The sequence below is a fragment of the Equus przewalskii genome, chromosome 10 (assembly GCF_037783145.1).
Source record: "Equus przewalskii isolate Varuska chromosome 10, EquPr2, whole genome shotgun sequence".
Taxonomy (NCBI): domain Eukaryota; kingdom Metazoa; phylum Chordata; class Mammalia; order Perissodactyla; family Equidae; genus Equus; species Equus przewalskii.
The window spans coordinates 11,576,830-11,601,228 of NC_091840.1; the positions used below are offsets into that span (position 1 = coordinate 11,576,830).

General features: G+C 35.0%; 1 protein-coding gene across 12 annotated transcripts in view; it reads left to right on the plus strand.

The window, feature by feature from the left end:
• ABCA5 (ATP binding cassette subfamily A member 5) overlaps positions 1-24,399 on the plus strand; it is a 72,138-nt gene that overhangs the window by 33,896 nt on the left and 13,843 nt on the right. For all 12 annotated transcript variants that reach the window (XM_070560138.1, XM_070560144.1, XM_070560140.1 and 9 more), the window contains 13 exons: positions 782-872; positions 1,061-1,200; positions 2,110-2,229; positions 5,012-5,213; positions 7,385-7,554; positions 10,137-10,264; positions 10,679-10,816; positions 13,541-13,654; positions 16,948-17,118; positions 18,108-18,221; positions 18,624-18,758; positions 20,249-20,323; positions 20,840-20,931. In XM_070560138.1, coding sequence (XP_070416239.1) covers positions 782-872; positions 1,061-1,200; positions 2,110-2,229; positions 5,012-5,213; positions 7,385-7,554; positions 10,137-10,264; positions 10,679-10,816; positions 13,541-13,654; positions 16,948-17,118; positions 18,108-18,221; positions 18,624-18,758; positions 20,249-20,323; positions 20,840-20,931 — 1,690 coding nt within the window. The remainder of the gene's footprint in view (positions 1-781; positions 873-1,060; positions 1,201-2,109; positions 2,230-5,011; positions 5,214-7,384; positions 7,555-10,136; positions 10,265-10,678; positions 10,817-13,540; positions 13,655-16,947; positions 17,119-18,107; positions 18,222-18,623; positions 18,759-20,248; positions 20,324-20,839; positions 20,932-24,399) is intronic.

Consider the following 24,399-nt stretch of genomic DNA (forward strand, 5'->3'; position numbering starts at 1 on the left):
TATAGGAACCCTCTGCCTGGCATATACTGAAATTCCAGACTCCCAGAAGGAAAGCAGGTGTTAACCGTCATTTACGTTGTTTGTACAGTTTAGGTCCAGTGAACCACCCTTATTTGTTCTGGGCATGGTGGGAACACTGCTACAATCCAGGTTTCCAGACCCCAGTCAAGGGCCAGCCTTGTAAGCGTGCCATTCTGACAATAACAGTCTCAGACCTGCTATGTTAACTGTTTTCTGCACAATTTTAAACACATACACACATATAAAGAATCCAGATTTAAGCCAACAGAATTTTTAATAACTGGGACAAGATTCAAGAGTTTGAAATGTAGATTAACTTCTTTGTTTATAATATAATCTAAGAAATTGGGCATATCATTCATCTTTTCAGCAGTATCCTTTTTTTTTTTTAACATTTTGTTTTTTTGTCTTTTTTACACGTGGTTGTAAAGCAAATTGTGAACGTGCTTGCATTAGTAAGCCCTTTAGGAAGAGGAGATATTTGGAGCAGTATCAGGAAAGTAGACTCTAGACAGGCTGCCTGGGTACAATTACTGGCTTCGTCACTTGTGAAAAGTGGGCAAACTGTATATTTCCTCATTGCCTCAGTGTCCTCATCTGAAAAATAGGTGATGATCATCTAGTACCTTCCTCTTAAGGTTATTGTGATAATTTAATGAGCTAATACATTGGCATCTCATATAGTAATCTATAAAATATAAATGCCAATTATTAATGCTGTTACTAACTCAAAAATTGAAATGCAAATCTCTGTTTACAGATAGGAAAGCTGTCATATCACAAGGAATGTTGAAATGTGTTGGTTCTTCAATTTTTCTCAAAAGTAAATGGGGGATTGGCTACCGCCTGAGGTATCATTCATTCTTTATTGACTTTATTCTTTATTATATTCTTGGTCTACTGTTAATATATTTAGTGTTTGCCATAATGTGCTTTGCCCATTTTTTTATGGCACTAACTTTAACTTAAAACATTCAGAATTTATTTTTGGTTGTTTACTGAGTAATCATAAAAAAAAGTGATTTTTGATTCTCTCTAGCATGTACATAGACAGATACTGTGCCACGGAATCTCTTTCTTCTCTGGTTAAACAACATATACCTGGAGCTACTTTATTACAACAGAATGACCAACAGCTTGTGTACAGTCTGCCTTTTAAGGACATGGACAAATTTTCAGGTATTACCTACTTGCAGTTTCTTGGTCTTTGAACTAGGATCTTGCACTGGAAATAGTTCACTTGATTTACTTTCTTGTTTACTTTTCTGTGTAATATTTACAGCTCCAAGGTGGCCAGAGTTAATATTTTGTCTCTGCTTTATTTTACTTTTGAAAATCAGAAATACAAGCTAATGTGTGTGGGGTTTTTTGTTTTTGTTTTTTTTACCAACAGCATGCAAGAAACTAACTACTGTATTAAGTAAATAACTATGTTTGCTTTGCTGTCAAGAAAGAAATAATTTCCTTGTAGGCCTCCTGGGAATAAGATGTGTACTCATTTATAGTTGTTTGTGTATGTCCTCAAGTTCTTTTCCAGTTTCATGGTTCCACAGTGAATTATATGATTATATGGTAAACCCTGGAATTATTTTAATTGTAGCATTAGTTTGTTGCTTTATAATCAGAAACTCAGACTCAGTCTCCTTTATCTGTTTAGGGATCTCTTAAGAGGATATTAATTATGTAGATATTCTGCAGAATTCCCATTGCATTTATCTCATGATTACATAGAAATTTTCTGTTAGTTTAATTGGTTTCTTCCAAGAAGAAAAAAAATGAATCATTAATTAGCTGGATTGAAGTACAGATGCCAACTTAATGTACCTTGTCTATCATTCTGTCTATAAAATATTTCTTAGTTTTAATTTGTAATATGATAAATGTCTAATAGATATATTTCCATAAACAAACATTCCTTGGGGTCCTTAGTAATTTATAACAATGTTAAAGGGGTCCTGAGACCAAAAAGTTTGAGAACCACTGTGCTAGCAGTGTAAATTTAGTCATATCCTATTTTTAGAAGATATTTTAGGATAATTCATGATAGTATGCTTAACTATACAACATTCTTTCATATTTTTCTTTTAGGTTTATTTTCTGATCTAGATATTCATTCAAATTTGGGTGTTATTTCTTACGGTGTTTCCATGACGACTTTGGAAGATGTATTCTTAAAGTTAGAAGTTGAAGCAGAAATTGACCAAGCAGGTAAAAACAAAACTAACACAACATTTTAGGCAGTGAACCAGATAGATGATGGATAAGACAAATAATTATGTAAGCATGTGAAATTTGTATTTTGGGGAAGAAAAGGCAGAAATAAACAGGTAAATAGATAAGTTATTGAGATATTTACTGATAGTGATTAGAATTATGAAGGAAATAATGGGGTGGTCTTAGGAGGCAGATAGCTTAGATTGTATCTTCAGGGAGGACTTTGTTGAGATGATATTTAAGCTGAGACCTGCATGGCAAGAAATAAGTAGGTGTAGATTTTTCAGAGTTTTAAAGCATAGGAGTAACATGATCTGATTCGCATTATTAAAAAATGCGTTCTGGCTGTTGAGTGGATTGTAAAGGAAGTGTGAAAGCAGGAAGACCAGTTAGGAAACTGTTACACTTAATCTTAGCTTGAGCTAGGATGGTAGTGAAAATGGGGAAACATGAACAGATTTGGGTTATATTAGTGATGCTGGTGATGACTTGCTGATAGATTAAGTATTAGGAGTTGGGGAAAGGGAGGAATCAAGAATATTTCCTAAGCTTTTGGCCTGAGAACTGGTAATGGAATTGCCATTTTCTGAGAATTGGGAAGGAGCAGGTTTGTGGAAAGAAGGAATCCAGGCATGAATTTTGGCTATATTGTTTGATAGCCAAGTGGAGGTGTACAGTGGGCAGTTGGATGAACACATTTAGAGCTAAGTGAAGATGTTAGGACTGGAGATACAAATTCTGGAGGTACTCATATATAGATGGCGCCATGGGATTGAATGAAATCACTTGCGTAGAGGGTACAGATACGAGTAGAGGGCCCAGCCCTGAGGTTGAGCAGTGAAGGGCTAAAAAGGGCTGTAAAGGAGCAATTATTGTTCTTTCTTTCTTCGCAAAAGGGGATGTAAAAGCCAAGACAAATGGTACCAGTTATTTGCTGATTGCTGTGAAGAATAAGATGAGAACAGAAAAGATGGGTTTGGTAGAAGAGAAGACAGTGAGGAATTTGGTAGTGTGGAAGCCAGTGGTGACCTTGACAAGAACAATTTCAGTGCATCTGTAGGTTAAGAAGAGAATGTGAGTTGAGGAAACTTTTCTTAAATTGAAGCTTAGCCAGATGGTTGCCGTGGTAGGTCAGGAGAGTGAAGGAAATGGAGATGTTTCTCTCAAACATGGAGAAAAGAGAAGACTCGAGTTTATGATGAGGACATCATATCAGATTGTAGTCGGAGAGGGAAAGTTCACATACAAATTTTGGATCTTAGACAGTTGGAGAATAACAAGATGTTAAATTTGGGCATGCATCCAGTGGGAGGAAATTGAGTAGAGAGAAGGGTGTAGGAATAGAAGAAATAAAGGAAGTTAGAGGTCACAATGTAGAACGCGTTATCAGTGAAGATATTTGTAGTACTTAGGATGACGGAAGAGAATTACATGGAGAGGATGCTTGTATGTGTGGTGCTGAATATTTTGAGGTATACAGTAGTTTCTAGAAATGTTGGATAGTGGGATAAAGATGTGAAGGGTCTGCTCTGTCTAGGTGTTGCTGGCTTTTTTCTGTAGTACCTTTAAGTCTACCATGCAGAATAAATTTACGTTTAACATCAGCTTGCTTTCAGTTTGGCCTATTTTAATCATTTTACTTTTCAAAGGTCAATGTACATCAAATTCTGTAGAAGGTAAATTGATACTCCCTGAATACTATGATTCTAATATAAAATATTTTAGCACCCTTTTTTTGGTTTGATTAGTCCACTGTATCAGAGGAAGAGAGGAATTGAACTTGTTCATCTTACTAAGTCATTCATCTAAACTGTTAGGTTGGTAAGATACCGGGATAACCAGGTTGTACTTAAATATTATTTTATGCAGTATTCCATTTCACTCTTAAAATTTTTAATGTTTACTCATTTTTTTTTTTTAAAGATTTTATTTTTTTTCCTTTTTCTCCCCAAAGCCCCCAGGTACATAGCTGTATATTCTTCGTTGTGGGTCCTTCTAGTTGTGGCATGTGGGACGCTGCCTCAGCGTGGTTTGATGAGCAGTGCCATGTCCGCACCCAGGATTCGAACCAACGAAACACTGGGCCGCCTGCAGCAGAGCGCGTGAACTTAACCACTCGTCCACGGGGCCAGCCCAATGTTTACTCATTTTTTAAGTCTAGGATAAGTCTAAGAAATCCCTCTTTGTGGCCCACATCATACTGAAGCCAATTTTCATCTCTTTTAAATTGAATCACTGTTATAAAAATAATGTATCCTGGTTTCTATCCCATCGATTAATTTTGTCTGTTTTTGGTTTAGTGGATTCAGTCATATGGCATCCCTCTTTTGCTTCTGGCTTCTTTTACTTAATATTATGTTTGTAAGATTCAAACTACTGTGCAGTAGTTGGTTCACTTTCATTGTTTTGCACTATGCTATTGCCAGAGTATTTTATAACTTATTCATTTACCTATTGATAGACTTTTAGGTTGTTTCCAGTTTATGGCCACTCTGGGTAGGGTGCTAGCTAAGAATATTCTTGTATGTGTTTTAGTTAACCTGTGTACAAATCTTACATATCTCTGTTGGGTTTATACCTAATACATGGTTCCTTGAGTCATAAGATAATCATATGTGCGGTTTTGATAATATTGCCAAAGTAAATGAGAGTTCCATTTGTCCTACATCACCACCAGATGTGTACTTCTTTAAAATTTACATGCTTCAGAAAGGTTTTCATCCTTTTAAGGCGTATATCATAATTTTCTATCTTTTCGTTTTGTTTTGGCCAATAGATTATAGTGTATTTACTCAGCAGCCACCAGAAGAAGAAATGGATTCAAAATCTTTCGATGAAATGGAGCAGAGCTTACTTATTCTTTCTGAAACCAAGGCTTCTCGAGTGAGCACCATGAGCCTTTGGAAACAGCAGGTGTACACAATAGCCAAGTTTCATTTCCTTACCTTGAAACGTGAAAGTAAATCAGTGAGATCAGTGTAAGTATAATCACTCTGCTGCCTGATGAGTTGTTTTTTTAAGGAGACGAATTGAATTTACCATCTTAATTTTTTAAATGTTGTTATAAGTAAATATATGTAGTTTTGAAAGATTAAAACTGTATTTTCATAATGTCTGAGAAAAAAATTATGCTTTTAGTAATTTCATTGAATACTATTAGAGCTTTACTCTTTTTTTAAACTAGCATTTTTGTCTCATCTGTAAAATGAGGGAGTGACAAATATTCTCTAATTATGTAATTTGTGAATTATTGTCTTTGTATTTAAATTTTATTTTGCATTTATATTTTTCACAATTATTTTGCATCTATTACTAATATTTATAACCACTTGTTGTAAACAGGAAGAGTAAGTTTTATCTCATCAAATGAAGAAGCTGAAATATAAGGAAGGCTTTATAGCTAGTAGAACTGGGATCAAAATGACATCTTTTCAACTTAGCTTTGCCTCTCTCAGTTAGGTTCCCAGGGGGTTCTAGGCGCTGAATTACTTGGAGATAACATTAATACTTTCATATACTACTCACCCATCTTGTTAGATCCAAAATGGCAGTATAAATAAAACTTAATAATCAAGAATAAGAGTATTGTTATGTTTGAAATATGCTGAATTCATTTGCTTTTTTGCCCTAATTTATTCAATATCAAAGAATTGCATCTGATTTATTAGTGTCAGAATTACTGAAAGAAAATTACTTATTTAAATCAGTATGTCAGTTTATTTAACTAAACACTATTTTCATAAAATACTGCCTGAAAAACAGCAGAGTGTCTTAGCTCAGGCTGCCATAACAAAATAACATAGACTGAGTGGCTTGAAAGCAGAAACTTATTTTCTCACAGTTCTAAGAGCTAGAAATGACATTAGGGTACCAGCATGGTGGAGTTCTGGTGAGGACTCTCTTCCTTGCTTGCAGATGGGCCACCATCCAGCTATCTGCTCACATGATTTCTTTCTGCACGCACAGGAGAAGAGACAGAGGGTGCTAATCCCATCAATGAAAGCCCTACCCTCCTGACCTCATCTAATCCTGATTACCTCCCATAGGCCTCACCTCTAAATACCATCACATTGAGTGTTAGGGCTTCAACATATGAACTTGAGGGGAGGGTGACACATTCAGTCCATAACAAAAAGTATTGTGTGGTCAGGTATGCATTTGACCATCTATGCATTTAGAAAATGTTGTATCTCATATTCCCTCTCTTAAAGAGTTTTTCATTAGCATATAAAAATACTCGAGAGGTAAAGAAATTATCTCAACTTTGTATAGCCTGGAGTTTCCAAATATCATTTAACCATGACGTTTTTCTTTTTAGCTTAAAACACCTGTTAACTTATTGGGGAACTAGAGTTCAACGCAGAATGCTTTTAGAAATGCTAGTTTGGGTGTACTTAAAACAATTGAAGAATAGTTTTTAAAAAATTATAGGGATTCTGAAAATTAAAAAATGCTAAAGTGTGGTAATCTAAACTCTCAACCCACTTGTTGACAGCTATCATAATGTAAAGATACGTCGCAGGGTAAGATAGAAGGATACTCCCTTCCAGATAGAAGGGCATTTTGAATGGATAATAGAGTTATGTGCTTGACCGGGTGCAAATGATGAGCTTTATAACTGACTGTGGTATATCTTGTTTTGCCTCTGGAGGAGCAATGGAAATTGATGTGGTGAGGATGAAGTTCAAAGATAATCAAAGTTTCACTGTATTTTTCTTTTCTTTCCTGTATCTAAAATATTTTTGTATCATGTATTTTCTAAAATATGTGGAGAGTAAATAGTTAGAATAGAGAGAGGGCAGGAAATAGTTCCTTCAGGAGAATAAAGATGTAAATGTGATATAATGTCTGGTTCTTCAAAAGTTAAAAGTTTACATATCCTATAAAAAGTTCAGGGTGACTCTGATCCAACATACGTTTTTATAACTTTTAATTTTGTCATTGAATATTGGCTTTCTGTCCAATACTGTCATGAGATCATTTTGAAGAGTAGAAATTCTCCCAAGTGCTATTTTTTTCGTTTCATTTCTTTCTTTCCTTTTTTTTTTTTCTTTTAACGAGTACCTTTTAACTGTCATGTGAGGGAATATTTTTCTATAGATTTATATTTTAATGTATCTTGAGCTGTATTTTTTTTTTTTCCTTCCAGGTTGCTTCTGCTTTTAATTTTTTTCGCAGTTCAGATTTTTATGTTTTTGGTGCATCGCTCCTTTAAAAATGCTGTGGTTCCCATCAAACTTGCTCCAGACTTATATTTTCTAAAACCTGGAGATAAACCTCATAAATATAAAACAACTCTGCTTCTTCAAAATTCTACTGGTGAGAGTGTGTGAAGGTCTGTGATGTGTGTTGGTCGGGGCTTGGGGGTGAGGGGTACATTGAGGTCAGAGATTGGGACTTCAGAAATATATGAAGGTAAAGGTATAGTCTGCACAAATCTAAATTTAAAAAATCTCCTTATTGATGCTGAGTAATATATTACAGAAATGAAATTTTTGTATAAGTGTAGATGACAGTTTTTAAAAATACTCTGATTTATACTGCTTGTAGTAATAAAATGTCATTTTTTAATAGTATCAACATATTCTCAGAGCAGCATGTTTCATCTCAAAGTTAATGATGAGCAAAATAAACTTCAGAAGTTGAAAACCCCTTTTATTTTTTAAAGATTGGCACCTGAGCTAACAACTGTTGCCAGTCTTCTTTTTTGTTTTTCTTTCTGCTTTTCTCCCCCCAAAACCCCCCCAGTACATAGTTGTATATTTTAGTTGTGGGTCCTCCTAGTTGTGGCACTTGGGATGCCACCTCACCGTGGCCTGATGAGTGGTGCCATGTCCACGCCCAGGATCCAAACCAGTGAAACCCTGGGCTGCCAAGCGGAGCACGCGAACTTAACCACTCGGCCGCGGGGCCGGCTCCCAATAAACCCTCTTTAGAAAGAGTTACAGTATGTAATATTTATGCAGTTATATATCTAAATAGAAGTGTTTAAATAGTTCTTCAACGACTTATCTGAAAAATTAATTAGAATTAAGAAAAATTGCTTTGGATGTAAATATTACAATCAAATACATTAAATTTGTAATGAATATTTTTGAAGGGCTATTGATTATTCTTATTACATAATTGTCAGATATAAAAAAGAATTAAAAGCATGTGGCCTTGAGCAAGGCTCTGAACAAGTTAAAAAAAACTGACGTAGGATTCTGCTTTTCAGAATATTAAAACCTAATACAGAATTTCATTAATACCTGATGTCTTGTTCCTGCATCTTCCATCTGCATAGCTAGTTTGTAGTCCCAAGTTTCTTGACGAGTAAAATCAAGCTTAACCAACTGGCAAATTTACAGCAAAAAAATAAGCGGCTTCGTTTGCTTATCTTGCTGAAATATGTTAGTTGAATTTCATCTAACCCTTTCTATACTCACAAACTCTTTGGAGTTTAACATTTCCGAAAAGTTTGCCTATGTTCTAGTATCTTTCATTTTTGATTTATTATTAACTGCAGAGCTTTGCCCAGTGTTAAAACAATAATCATAGGTAGTGATAATTATAAATTACTCTTAAAATCATCACTTTTAAAATCTGGCTCTCGGTTTACTGTGTAACTTTTATTCTTTTGGAGGGAGAAGACATTTAGTGATAGAAAACTGCTCTTGAATAGAAAATGTTATGTTTTGCAATTTATTCGTTCATTAGAATTCTTGTTTTTGGTTTTAATATGCATTTCATATTGCTAAAACATAGTATTGCGTGGAGCCTTATACTCCGATATTATGACTTTTTTTGTGTTTGGGGAATTGTACATGTATCTCAAATCTTTCTACTTTGAGTACACTCTCACTGATCTGCAGAAATCCTAATATTTTCAAAGTTTTATCCTTTCTATTGTTTTTTAGTGTTTCTAGAATTGCTTACCTGTATCCCATATTTTCCTAGGCCTTGTTATTAGTCCTAAATGAAGCCACTTTAGGAACCACTGGCCTCTGTGTGTATATATTGGGTGGTATCTTACCCCCCTTGCGGAGCTTTTTGTATCCTAGGTGATACAGTTCATTCAATTAATAACATAGCTGTCTTCTCAAGAGTACAGAGCTACTCTGGCAAGCTGGAGGTAAGAGGTGAGTTAAGGCACTAGCTTAGGAGTAAATGTAGTACCACCAGAAGCACCCTTCTCTCTGACGCTCGAGTTTGGTGCTGAGTCTGATCCATCCTGCCATGCTACTCAGTTACTCATAGTGTTTTCCTTTGTTTGATTTTGATTTCTCTAAAAGTCTCATTTGTCCTTCCTTGCATCCTGGCTTTTGTGATGGTGGAGGGGGAACTATTTCTGTTCATCAACATGTTGGTATTGATTTGAACCTTAGACAGGATTCAAAATCTTTCCCTTGGCTCCAGGCAACGTAAAGAATGTAGACAGAGGCCTGTATGTGTTTTAATATTTTAAGACAATTGACATTTCTAAAATTTGTCTTTTCAAAGCACACAGAAATCCCCTAAGGAGTGATGTTACCTAACTCCACACCTTGGCTTCTCCCTTTCTGAGCCCAGTAGGTTATCTTGTTACATAAAATTGCCAGGTAGATTTTTATTCTCACTATTTAACCAAATTTAGTGTGAGTATCAGATAAACTTTCAATATGAGTAATAGTAGTAGCAGCAGCAGCAGCTAAAATTTGCATAATTACTGTGTGCCACATGTTCTGCTCTAAGGCCTGTGTCTGTATTGACTTGGATTTGAATCCAGGCTGACTGGCTCCAGGGCCAGTGTTCTTAATCACACCTTATCTAATCAAGATAAAATATTTTTTTAAAAAGAACTCTTTCCAATGTTATTAAAAGCCTGTGTCTGTTTCTCATTTAAACTGATTCTTTATTATTTGCTTATTTTCTAATTCCAGACTCTGATATCAGTGATCTTATTAGCTTTTTCACAAACCAGGACATAATGATAACGATGTTTAATGACAGTGACTATGTATCTGCTGCTCCCCATAGTGCAGCTTTAAATGTGATGTATTCAGAAAAGGTAAGAGTAATGCACGTGAATGAATACCCATATGAAAGTTATAAAAGATTAAGATACTTCCTCTAAAATTAATGATTTGCTGATTTGATCTCAGTTGGAAATTAGAATTTACTTTTGGAAATAGCTAGCTGTGTTTGTAATATATTTTATGCCCTTATGGGTGACCAATATATAAATCTACAAAGAATTTAATTTTATTTTTGTGTCATATTTTTGTTTAAAATATCTGTAGATTTCAAACTAGGTTGTCTTTATCCATCTGTCTTTATTGAGTATTATTTCTGTGATTTGTTGAACCAATTTTTAGTACAGTTAGTGAGAATTAGCTTAGTTGGTGAGAAAAGGTTGGTACATAGCAACAATGTATCTACTTATATATAGTATATAATAAGTCTCTGTTTTTTTAAATCGTAGGACTATGTTTTTACTGCTGTTTTCAACAGTACTATGGTTTATTCTTTACCCGTATTGATGAATATCATTAGTAACTACTATCTTTATCATTCAAATGTGACTGAAAGCATCCAGGTCTGGAATACCCCGTTCTTTCAAGTAAGCAAACTTAAAAAAATGTGTGTGTGTATATATAGTGACTATAAAAAGCCAAGTGATAACAAACGAAATCCGTAGGTGTTCATCTTGTGATGTCTCCTAGTCTTCTTAAAACTTGAGTTGGGGATGGTTTACATCTGGGTTCAGGAGTCCCCGTATTAGTTTACTTCAGGGTCAAAGAGCTTCTGTCTTGGTACTGATATTTTTGTAGAGCATGTAAGTATTTTTTATATTAATAATAGAAGAAAAATTAAGTTAAAAATGAATATTGTTCATCTAAAATCTGGATACTTGGGGTATCGAAAGAACCTTGAGAAGTCACCCAGAGAATCATTTTTCCTCCAGATAGGACTGTTGGATTATAAATATGAAAATTAAGTCTCCAGAAGAATACTCAACATTTTTCTCTTAATCCTTATGTTTTGTTTTTCATATATTGAAAAATCAATGGACAAGTACCTTTGTGTTATAGCATTTTCTATTTTCTATTGCTGTACTGTTTAACAGCTTTATTGAGATGTACTTCATACACTAATTCACCCATTTAAAGTATGTAATCAGCACTTTTTATTATGTTCATAGAGTTCTGCAACCATCACCACAATCGTTTTTATATTTCATCACTCCACCAGGAAACTCTTGTACCTATTAGTTAATCACTTGCTAAGTTCCCCTACCCCTAGCCAACCACTAATCTACTTTCTGTCTCTATGGCTATGTAACATACACCCCAAACTTCTTTAGTTTACTGTAATCTTTTGCCATGTTTAAGTGTAAATCACATCAAAGATTAATTTAGTACTCTTCTTGTTATAATTATACTTAGACATGGGGATAAAGTAACATCAAATTTACATTTTAAAAAGGTCACTGGCACCAGGGTGGAGAGAGATTGCTGTGGGGGGAATTGAGGTGGAGGAGAGGAAAGGAGATTAAATAAATCACATCAGAGGTTCTTTTACTACATATTTAGATGAGAGGAGATGATGAGTGTCTGAATTAATGCAGTGTCAGTAACAATCCTGATAGAGTTAAAAATATGTGACATACTTCATCACTGTTGCATTTGTGAGATGAGATGAGGAGAAGAGAGGTGTCATATTGCTTAGTGCATAGTAGTACCATTCACCAATTTTGAGAACATAGGCAGAAGAGAGATTTTTGTTTTGTTTTGGTGGAATGGAGATACTGATTCAATTTTGAGTTGTTGCCTATCCTTGTGACATTTGCTTGATGGACATGTTAGGCATTTGGATGGGTGAATTCAGAGAGATTTCTGGACAGGAAATAAATATTTGGGAATCACCAGTGCATAGGTGATGTTGAAATCATCAAAGTTGTAAATCATCCCTTGTGATTTTATTGTGAACTAATTCAAGCCTACAGAAAATAAACAGCCATGTATCTACTACCTAAATGTTTCAAATGTTAATATCTTATCATATGTTTTATTTAATAAAACTTTAAAGATAACAGTTGAAGCTTCCAGTATATCCTCCCCGTCTTGTTCCTTTCTACTCCATGAAGTAACAACCACAATTCAAAATTATAATTCCTGTACATGTTTTTATGATGTTACTGCATTTGTATGTATCCATAACTATTACAAAAGATCTAGCAACTTTCCATCAAACACTGACATATAATCATACCATTTTTAAAAACCAGGGGAAAGAAATGAGACGTTTTAAAACTCACTATTCATAGATATAGTCTTACTAATGTTCCACGGTTTTTTTTCTTCCTTCATCAGAGTCTGTGTGATTGACTCCAACTGTAGTCTCATTAATCTCCACTTCTTGTACTACTTAGCTTACATGTTTGTTGGTTCTATCTGGGTCTTCCATTATAGTGTACCAGGGTTTGGGACAAATTCTACAGTGTCATATGGCATGAATTAAGGAATTGGCTTTATTGCTAAAAACTCAGCAGAGGAGGCTCAGCAAGATGCCCTGTTTCCACCTTATGCTGTGGAGGAGTGTGCCACGGCCAGGGTGTCTGCTAGACATGGTGTGGGTTCTTTTCTAGTGCAGAGTCCTTCCCTGTCCCATGGGCATATCTTCTTACAGAACAAGGGTAGGAAAAAGGCCTTGTTGAGAGTAGGGGATAATGAAGTGCTCCTGATAATGGATAGTTTGCACCTGGGACGCCAGCTGTTTACTAGTTTGTCTGTCTGTACCTGGTTCTTGCAGTTAGGACTGTTGGGGTCTGTGGGAATTATAGTCTCCCATGCTGGAGAGAAGCAGCTTCTAGTTCCATAGGAAGCTGAGCTTGGGTGCAGCTTTTCCCAGTGGAGAAAAGGAGGTCCCTAAGATCCCAGCTGGTTCATAGTCCAGGCAACCAATGAAGGCATCAAAGATTATTCTGAGCTGGTCATATTCATTGCATAAGACCACTGGTGGACATGTTAACTGCTTTTCATGCACATTATTATTTTTAATTAAATGGTGACTCTTAATTTATATGCCATATTTTTCTGTGCTGTAGATATGAAAATGGAAGTACGGTCATCTGCTCTGGATCATATAGCTATTTAATAAGTGGCAAAGTTGGTCCTGTAGCTCACTGCCTGTTACCTCTGACACCTGTTCTTTTCTATAGACTATGCCTAGAATAGATATCCTAATCGGTTTCTTCAGTAGTTTTGATAGTCTTTTTTAGAAAGTACTAAGGGGATATAAAGTGATTTTCAGTTCTGTTTCTTATTCTTTGGTTGTCTTTCAGGAAATTACAGACATAGTTTTTAAAATTGAGCTGTATTTTCAAGCAGCTTTACTTGGAATCATTGTTACTGCAATGCCACCTTACTTTGCCATGGAAAATGCAGAGAATCATAAGGTAATGACTCACTTAAAAAAATTACAGGTATAGTTTGCCAATAAGAAATGTCATAGAAAAAAAAAACCTGTTTGCGTGAGTGTAAGACTTCTGTATAATTATTTCAGGAGTAAGTAAATGGAGTATAAATGCATTTATTAGTAATAGTAATAACTATCATTACTTGAGTCTGTGCCATGTACTTTAAAAGTTATATTTTTTAATTTTTCAACATCGTGAAGTAAATTTTATATTACCCACTTTATTTATAGGTCACGAAATGGAAGGGTGGGAGTCTTCATCTAATGAGCCCAGGTTGACTCAACTTGTTTAAGTAGTGGATCTAGGAACTGACTATGATCCTTATGTTCTTAATTGGTACACTAAGCTGCCTCTCCTCTTTAACCCTTAGTAGAATTTATTGAATGTATAAGGCACTCAATTTTTGCTAAATGAGAAAAAAAAAAAGTAAAAAGTGATTGTGATCATCAGGGCCTGGGAAAAATTGCTATGTGTCCAGAGGTTTCTTTGGTGTTCTTTCATCTTTTCTGCCCCTTTCTGTTTTGATATCCCTGGGCCAACGGTGATCTTGTACAGTCTTTTGGCTATTCAAAGCCTTCCACTCTTCCACTCGGCTGAGATTCTCTCTTCCTCCTCTAATCAAAATTTTCATTCTCGGTATGTCTCTTATTAGCTTAATGGAAGCAAATTTGTCTAAATTAATTTACACAATGTGATGGATAATAAGGTTAAACCTCATAGCAGAAAATTATATCTTTTAGTAATTTTCTTTTTTTTCTCCCCAAATCCCCCCAGTAATAGTTGTATATTTTAGTTGTGGGTCGTTCTCGTTGTGGCATGTGGGATGCCGCCTCAGCATGGCCTAATGAGTGGTGCCATGTCTGTGCCCAAGATCCAAACCAGCAAAACCCTGGGCCACTGAAGTGGAGCATGTGAACTTAACCACTCGGCCTTGGGGCCAGCCCCTAGTAATTTTCTTTAGTGTAAAAGTAATACATTAATTTCAGAAGTTATTTTTAAAATATATTCAATTTTTCTGTTATAAATGTATATAAATATAGGAAAGATATAAAAACAATATAGGAAAATATAGGAAAGTATAAAAACAATAAAAATAATTCTTAACTCCCACAACTCAAATATAAAACTTAGTTGACAGTTGTGTTTTTCTCTTTTTTTGTTTCAACTTTGTTTTTTAGTTCAAATTTTTTTTTAGAGATAATTGTAGACTCCTATTAGATTGCAAGAAATAATACAAGATCCTATGTACCTTTAACCACTTTACCCCAATAACATCTTGCAAAACTACTCTACAGTATCACAACCAAGATAGTGACATTGATACAGTGAAGATACAGAATAGTTGCATTACTACAAAGATCCTTCCTATTGCCCTTTTCAAGCCCAGATCCCCACCCGACCCACTCCCTGACCTCTGGCAACCACTAATCTGTTTCTCATTTCTGTAATTTTGATATTTCAAGAATTTATAAATGGAGTCACAGCATATTTACTTTTGGGATTGGCTTTTTTTACTCAGTATAATTCCCTGGAGATTCATCCAATTTGTGTGTATCAATAGTCCATTCCTTTTTTATTGCTGGGTGTAGTATTCTATGGTGTGGGTCTGGATTATTTCCAGTTTTTGACTATTATGAATTAAGCTGCTCTGAACATTTGTGTACAGATTTTTGTGTGAACATAAGTTTTCATTTTTCTGGGATAAGTGCCCAAGAGTACAATTGCTGTGTCATATGGTGATTGCATGTTTAGTTTTATAAGAAATTGTCAGACTGTTTTCCAGTGTGGATACACTGTTTACATTCCCACCAGCAATAGGTGAATGACAAAAGCATGGATTATCCAAAATAATTGTATTTGACTTGGTTTATGTTTTTAAACTTATATTGAAATTTGTATTTTTTTCTTGTAATTCATTAAGCACGAAAGTTGTCTTTTGTTTTTTCAATGCTCATATTTATTTCAACAAACAGCACTAGCTTGGGCAGGGCTGTTGGTGTAAACGTTGTCTTTTTTTTCTTTTAATCATTACTCTTATTATTATTATTTTTATATTCCATGCTTCCCTTACCTCACTCTATGGTTAGCTGTTTCATATAATACCTTTAATTACTCAGTGTAGATGTTTTTATAGATGACAAAAATCAACTGAATAAAATTGTTATATATTTGGATTTATAAAATATTTTTAAAATTTCAAATTAAATAATGAGACAATTAGAGAGTTAGGAAAACTGTTAAATTTACGGTTAGTACACAGGAAAACGCTGTTGCGTTTATGTACTACACAAGAGTCTCTAGAAGGCTTTTAAATGCACTATCAGTACGGAGTTTCATGTTTAACCCGAAAGCCCTATGTAAATCTGTTACCGCCTACAAACGTCGATTCTTACCCGTCACACAAGAAGGGCCAAATAAAAACTGGAACGCTGGGCTTATGGCAAGGAAAGGGTTTTTATTTCTAATGATATCAGCTGGGAGACGAGAGTAAGCCCTCAAATTTGTCTCCTTTCATCTCGTCTCCCTGAAAGAGGGGAGGTGAGGGGTTTTCAAGGTTTGTGAGGAATGTGGCTGCTTGTAGATGGTGGGGGAGTCAGTGGCCTTGCTGGTCGGAGCTTTCCCACCCCTTCAGGAGGCCGTTTGCAGGAAGGAGGAGATGATAAGGAAACTTGCAGGTGGGTGACCTTGGCTATTTGTCTTCATGGCAGATAGTGGCTTCTGGAGCCAGGAGCCAGGGAGTGAGTAGGGAAAGAGTGCTTGGGTTTTAACCCCATGTATGCTAGGTTTAACGTAGGGGAACTGATACCAGGACAGGCTTCAAATCCAGAGGTTACTTGGCAGTTTATTAGTGTTTTCTTGAAAGGTTAAGTTCTAAAAGAGTCCTTTTCTTGTTTAAAACATATTTTCCCATCTCTTTCCACAGATTTTCAAAAGCAGAAATGTTTTGGCTGCTTATTGTTTGCACAGCTATTACCCCCATGACACTTTTTGCTTTATTTTAGTTTTGTCTTTCTTAGCTGCTTTTCTGATTCTGAATAATTTTGTTAAAATAATTTTGTTAAAATTGTTGCATCTCAGAAATAGCCAAATTAAAGGCTAAATGGAATTTATATTTAGCTGTAGGGGGGGCTTTTATTACCTGTAGGTCTGGAATGTGACCTTTATTGTTTTGTTGATGTAAAATTAAGAGTTTTGCAGTAATCTGCTAGAGTTTTCTGTTTGTTTGTAAAATGTTTAAAATTATAATCAATTTTTTTCTCTTTTTCTTTTAGATCAAAGCTTATACTCAGCTTAAACTTTCAGGTCTTTTGCCATCTGCATATTGGATTGGACAAGCTACTGTTGATATCCCCTTATTTTTTCTTGTTCTTATTTTGATGCTAGGAAGTTTATTTGCATTTCATTATGGATTATATTTTTATCCTGTAAAGTTCCTTTCTGTGGTAAGTTAACATCAGTTGTACTCATGCTATTTGTAAATGTTATTTTAAAAAACTAAGTCTTTATAATGTGACGGTCGGTTGAGTAATTTGGATATGAATATTTTACAGAAAATAGAACCAGTGTCTGTTCAGTTATTGTATATGATATCTATCATTAATGCAATTTATATTACTATAAGTGATTTTTAAAACAATAACTTACTACCATTATAAAATAATTCTTTGAAACTAGGATGGTCTTTCATATAGACTGTCTACTTGTGTATAATTAGGAATGCTTAAACAGACAATCCTTCCTTAAAATATCTTCCTCGTTTCTATGCCTGAAAATAATTTCACAAAGAAGAAACTTTTTTATTCCATAATTTACAATATGGTTTAAGATACTAAGGGAGAGTATAATTTTCATTCATGTTCACATGTAAATGACTGATAGCAGACCCTTTCATCCGAATGGTGTATGTTAGGAAAAAGGGAAAACAAACCTAGATGAGGTTGGGGTTGCTGAAAATAAATTTAGCAGTTTTGCCAGAGATCATAGTGACTTTACATATTCATTTCTGCCTTATAAATTAATAAATGTTTTTCTTAAAAATTTAGACAGTGCATTAAATGTATATTAAAATGATAATCAATAGTTGATTGAGAAGGATAAAGTTGTAACCAGCTATTACACTTGTTTTTATAAAAAAATGATAAGAGATACCATTTTACTTGGCATAAAAAAGAACTACAATTAGTGTTCATTTTAAATGACTTATTGAGGATTGTGTTAATAATTAGTTAAAAGTGTGAGTTTTATTGATTTAGAAGAAATGTGAGTGGTAACTTCTTAGGCAATCACAATTTCAGTTTTTGGAGTGATTTGTTGAGCAATAAAATTTGAAGAATAATTATCCCTTAATATTTTAATACAACTAGCGTTTTATATCATATGTATTGCTCACTCTTCATCTTTTTACATAAAATATACCTTTCCGTTTTTACAGGTTTTTTGCCTTATTGGTTATGTTCCATCAGTTATTCTGTTTACCTATATTACTTCTTTCACTTTTAAAAAAATTTTAAATACCAAAGAATTTTGGTCATTTATCTATTCCGTGGTAAGTTACATTTTATGTTATTTTCCTCAAACTTTTCATAGCAGCTTATTTGAAAGTCATAAACTCTCTCAGGGTTATACTCAAAAATGTTACTGTGTTTTTTCTAAGTACAGAACTTAGATAATAGATAGCTGGCAGCAGCTTTTTGTGTGTATATATGTCTTCTGCATCATTCATTCCATGAAGGGATAATAGTGAAAGCATTTAAGAACTGCATGGCAAGGATGCCAGCTACAAACAACTGGTACCAGCATACTGACACTTCCTGGCTAAATATCATCTCTGGTTCCATGTTTTACTAGAGGATTGAAAACATAGTTATTACTGAGGCACAAACTTACAAGCAAGTTTATATGAAATTTCTAAACACTTTTTCACTTGTTTTCTCATGTTTTTCTCTAGACAGCGTTGGCTTGTGTTGCAATCACCGAAATTACTTTCTTTATGGGATACACAGTTACAGCTGTTCTTCATTATACCTTTTGCATAGTCATTCCAATCTATCCACTTCTAGGTTGTCTGATTTGTTTCATAAAGGTAGGTCTGTTAGGTGTTTTAATATTTAAAAGGCATAAATATTGCCTAATCTTTGGGATATGAGTTCCTGTACTGAAAAGAGAAAAAAAAATCATGTTAGCTGCTATTACTTGATTTAAATATTATTAATGCAACAGTTTAAAATTACTGTGGAATCTTTTCAAGCATGTCTTTAAACCTTAAAGTCCCAAAAGAGAGGGACCCTGTCCATTACATGTTCTCTGATGTCCAAAATGATGTACATAAATTACAAGTATGATCTGACTTCAGTTATTTTGTTTGGTGGGAGCTTTTCAACAATTAAATAATGTGTTGTACTGTAAAGGGATGAGAGAAAATAAAGTGTAAGAGGTTTTTTTCCCAAGAAAAAATAAAATACAGATTAGTTTTATTATACCTGGATAGTTGAAAAACATTTCCATGTGATCAGGAAAATAAGTGATGAATTACTGACTTAGGATAATTGCTGATTAAGTCTACTCACTAATCTCCCCTCCTTTTTTTGCTTTAGTTTATTACGTTGAATTTGTATCTTCCCAGATAGAAGTATTTTGGGATGGGGAAGATTTTAATCTAAGTATAAATCATCGCTATTAATATTAATAGCTAATTTATGTATAGAGAATACGTTTGCTGAACAAAAGCCATTTTTTTTTTCATTTTAATCCAAATATTTCTCTGCATTGCAGCTAAAAGAAAACTGCTAATCACAGCACTTTTGACGTGAAATATATGGGTTTTTCCCTCACATAAAGTAATCATCATGCTAGCCATCTGGAATTAGTGCAGACCCCACAGGTTAAGGGCTCAGTCCCACAAGACTGCCTCCCATTTCAGACACCAATTACAAGTAGTGGGTCCCCCAGTTACCCACACTCCTGTCTGACTTGGATACAAATCCAGAGTTCCTATGACCCTCTCTCAGGTTCAGTAATTTGCTATAATGGCTTATGGAACTCAGGAAATTTACTGTTACCGGGGTTTATTAAAACAGATACACAAATGAGCAATCAGAGTAGGAGGTACGTAGAGCAAGGTCCAAAAGGGTCCCAAGTGCAGGAGCTTCTGTCCCATGGAGTTCAGAGGTGCCACCCTCCCAGCACGTGGATGCATTTACCAATCTGAAAGCTGTCCCAACCCTGTGTTTAGGGTTTTTATGGTGGTTCTATTACTTAGGCATGATAAGTTAATCTCCAAACCCCTCTCCCCTTCTCAGTGGTCAGTGGATGGCACTGAAGGTTCCACCCCTCTCATCACTTTGTTGGTTCCTCAGTGACCAGCCCACATCCTCCAAGAGTAACTTTATTTGCATAAACTCAGCTTTGGTTGAAAGGAGCTTGTTTTAAATAACCAAAGATGCTCTCATCACCTCTGTCACTCAGGAAGTTCCAAGGGTATTAGAAGCTGTGTGCCAGGAACCCAGGTCAAAGACCAAATATTATATCACAATGTCATGGCAGCATATAAATTTTCAAAAATTTTTGTCTTAGATTTCTTGGAAGAATACTAGAAAAAATGAGGACACCTATAATCCATGGGATAGGCTTTTGGTGGCTGTTATATCGGTAAGAAATGACAAAAATGTTTGTGTTAGCCTGTTACCTTAAGAATAGTTTGGTTTTATGATTTTAACTTTCTTTTTAGTTTTTATCCTGTTGCGTAAAAACAAAAGTGTGTAAAAAGTCAAGTATGTTAGTTAATGCTAGCTAATGTGGATTGCATTGGTAATACCTTTCATTTACTGACTATGCCCATTTTAATATACTTGGCTTTTTCGTGTTATTCTATTTAATTATAATTCTCGCTTCCTCAGAAGCAAAAGCAGAGCTGTTTTTCTTTTGATTGTATTTTATGAAGCTGACAACCAGTGAACTTTATAGAGGTAGACAACTATATGAAAGATTATTTTACTAAAAATCTGCTTTGGTTTGTATTAAAATTTATTCTTAACTGGTATGGCATGCAAAAAAGTTGTGATTAATTTTTTTGGTGATGGTAAGGAACCTGATAAATCTGGTCTTCGTTCTGTTGGTGTAAGCCGAAGAGAACATTTGGTCATGAGCTGTTATGTGTTCTTTTAGCCTTACCTGCAGTGTGTACTGTGGATTTTCCTCTTACAGTACTATGAGAAAAAATATGGAGGCAGATCCATAAGAAAGGATCCCTTTTTCAGGTCAGTTAATTTTTTTCTAAGTTTTAATGTTTTTTAGTATGTTTACAGAGTTATGCAGCCATCAACATAATCTAATTTTCGATCATTTCCTTCACCTCCGAAAGAAACCTTATGCCCATTAGTGGTCACTTCCCCATCCCCTGAGTCCTATATAACCACTAATCTACTTTCTGTCTCTATAGATTTGCCAATTTTGAATATTTATATAAATGGAATTATACAATATGTAGTGGTTTTTTTTTCACTTTTTATTAAGATTATGATAGTTTACAACCTTGTGAAATTTCAGTTGTACATTATTGTTAGTCATGTTGTAGGTGCACCACTTCACCCTTTGTGCCCTACCCCCACCCCGCCTTTCCCCTGGTAACCAGCAATCAATTCTCTTTGTCTCGTTTTTAACTTCCATCTATGAGTGGAGTCATACAGAGTTCGTCTTTCTCTGTCTGGCTTATTTCACTTAACGTAATACCCTCAAGGTCCATCCATGTTGTTGTGAATGGGACGATTTTGTCTTTTTTTATGGCTGAGTAGTATTCCATTGTATGTATATACCATATCTTCTTTATCCAGTCATCAGTTGATGGGCATTTAGTTTGCTTCTACAACATGGCTATTGTAAATAATGCTGCAATGAACATAGGGGTGCATGGGACTTTTGGAATTGCTGATTTCAAGTTCTTAGGATAGATACCCAGTAGTGGGATGGCTGGGTCATAAGGTATTTCTATTTTTAACTTTTTGAGAAATCTCCATACTGTTTTCCATAGTGGCTGCACAAGTTTGCATTCCCACCAACAGTGTATGAGGGTTCCTTTTTCTCCACAACCTCTCCAACATTTGTCACTTTTTGTTTTGGTTATTTTTGCAATTCTAACAGGTGTAAGGTGATATCTTAGTGTAGTTTTGATTTGCCTTTCCCTGATGATTAGTGATGATGAGCATCTTTTCATGTGTCTATTGGCCATCCGTATATCTTCTTTGGAGAAATGTCTGTTCATGTCCCCTGCCCATTTTTTGATCAGGTTGTTTGATTTTTTTGTTGTTGAGCTGTGTGAGTTCTTTATATATTATGGAGATTAACCCTTTGTCGGATAAATAACTTGTAAATATTTTTTCCCAATTAGTGGGTTATTTTTTTGTTTCAATCCTGTTTTCCCTTGCCTTGAAGAAGCTCTTTAGTCTGTTGAAGTCCCATTTGTTTATTCTTTCTATTGTTTCCCTCATCTGAGTAGTTATGGTGTCTGAAAAGATTCTTTTGAAACTGATGTCAAAGAGTGTACTGCCTATGTTCTCTTCTAGAAGACTTATTGTTTCAGGCCTAATCTTTAGGTCTTTGATCCATTTTGAGTTTATTTTTGTGAATGGTGAAAAAGAATGATCGATTTTCATTCTTTTACATGTGGCTGTCCAGTTTTTCCAGCACCATTTGTTGAAGAGACTTTCTTTTCTCCATTGTAGGCCCTCAACTCCTTTGTCGAAGATTAGCTGTCCACAGATGTGTGATTTTATTTCTTGGCTTTCAATTCTATTCCATTGATCTGTGCACCTGTTTTTGTACCAGTACCATGCTGTTTTGATTTCTGTAGCTTTGTAGTATGCTTTGAAGTCAGGGATTGTGATGCCTCTGGCTTTCTTCTTCTTTCTCAGGGTTGCTTTAGCAATTCAGGGTCTTTTGTTGCCCCATATGAATTTTAGGATTCTTTGTTCAATTTCTGTAAAGAATGTCAATATGTAGTGTTTTTTTGTCTGACTTCTTTTATTTACCATAATGTTTTAAAGGTTCATCCATGTTGTAGCATGTAGCAGTACTTAATTACTTTTTTTTTTTGCTGAGTAGTATTCCATTGTATGGATATACTACACTTTATTTATCTATTCATCAGTTGATGGACATTTGAGTTGTTTCCACTTTTTGGCTATTATGAATAATGCTGCTATGAGCGTATTTATTAACCACTGGATACTTCCCACATCCATGGAAGACTTAACATCTGGTTCTCCTTCTTCTTTTTCCTTATTCCTGTCATCTTAGGGGAGACTTTAGCATCTACCTAGATGGCCTTTCTAACACGCTATCCCCACAGTTTCTGATTTTCTCCACACCAGTGACTGGTCTTTTCCATTTCACCCATCTCTGCATCAGAGCCATGCCATCACTGCTCTTCACTTGATCTGTAAAATCTTAAACTTCAGTTTCCAATGCTACCAGTAACTTTTCAGTTTTCCAGATTTCTTATTTTATTAGCCCTGTTGGTCTTTTCCCCTATGGTTTCATACTCTTGAGATTTTTCTGTTCTCACAAATGTATGAGCTAATCCTTGTTTTTACTTTTTTCTCTGTCCAGCCTTGCTCACATAATTCATCACTTTCACCCTCAACTTCCATATATCTTTGACCTGTCCACTAAAAATCATAATTTTTGGTGGATCTAATTATATGCTGGAGAAAAATAAAAGTACAGTTTGACATTTCTGCATATTTACCCATATAAACTCAACTTTATTTTAACATGGTCTAGTAACCCTGTCACATTTCCCTAGTCAGCACCTTCCTGTCTCTTTCTTTTTACTAGTTATCCCAAGCTGTTTTTGTATTCCTCAAATTCCCAAATTCACCTAACCTCACCTCATTTCCTGCTTCTCAGTAGATGATCTTGCCCTCTAAGAAAACAGAGGCATTTAATTATAAATCATAAATTTTTGCACTTATCCACATCTTTCATCATTTTTGCCTTTTCCCAGTCCCAGAGGAAGAGATACCTCTCCTGTTATCCAAGTCTTCATTTATTCTGTCTACTTAAGGATGTTGCTCAGTCAGTTTTCTTTTCTCTTTCTATGTCTTTCTCTTTTGGATCTTAGTAGGGTGTTTTTCTTTCAGGAGGGGTCATCTTTCTCCCATATAAAACAAAGTAATAGATGTCAGAACTCATAAATCTCATTTAAACCTGAATCCCTCTTTGGCTGTTATCCCATATCTCTCTTTTCTTTAATAGCCAAAAGACTTCCGTCTTCAGTTCCTCACCTCCCATTTACTCCTTAATTCCCTGCAATCTGGTTTCTGCCCTTACCTTTCTGTTGATACTATTTTCAGTAAGCTAACTAATGACTTCTTTATTTTTCAGGTAGGCTCAATTTATTTAACTAGTCTGAAGCTTTTAATATGACTGACTTCTCCCTTCTTGTACTTTTCTCTTGTTCATTTGTTTTCTGCAATGTCAACTCCTGTTTGCCTCTTTACCTCTTACTATTGCTTCATAATTTCCTTCAGAAGCGCTTTTTCCTCTGCCTACCTTTATGGTGTTTCTGTGGGTTCTGAATTTAGCCCTCTACATCTTTTCTGCCTGGGCAATCTCATTTATACTCAGACTGCAAATTATTTGAGGGAGGGGTACATGTGTTTTTATCTTTTTATCTTTGTATGAAATAGTGCCTTACATATACTGATCATAAATATTATTGTTGAATA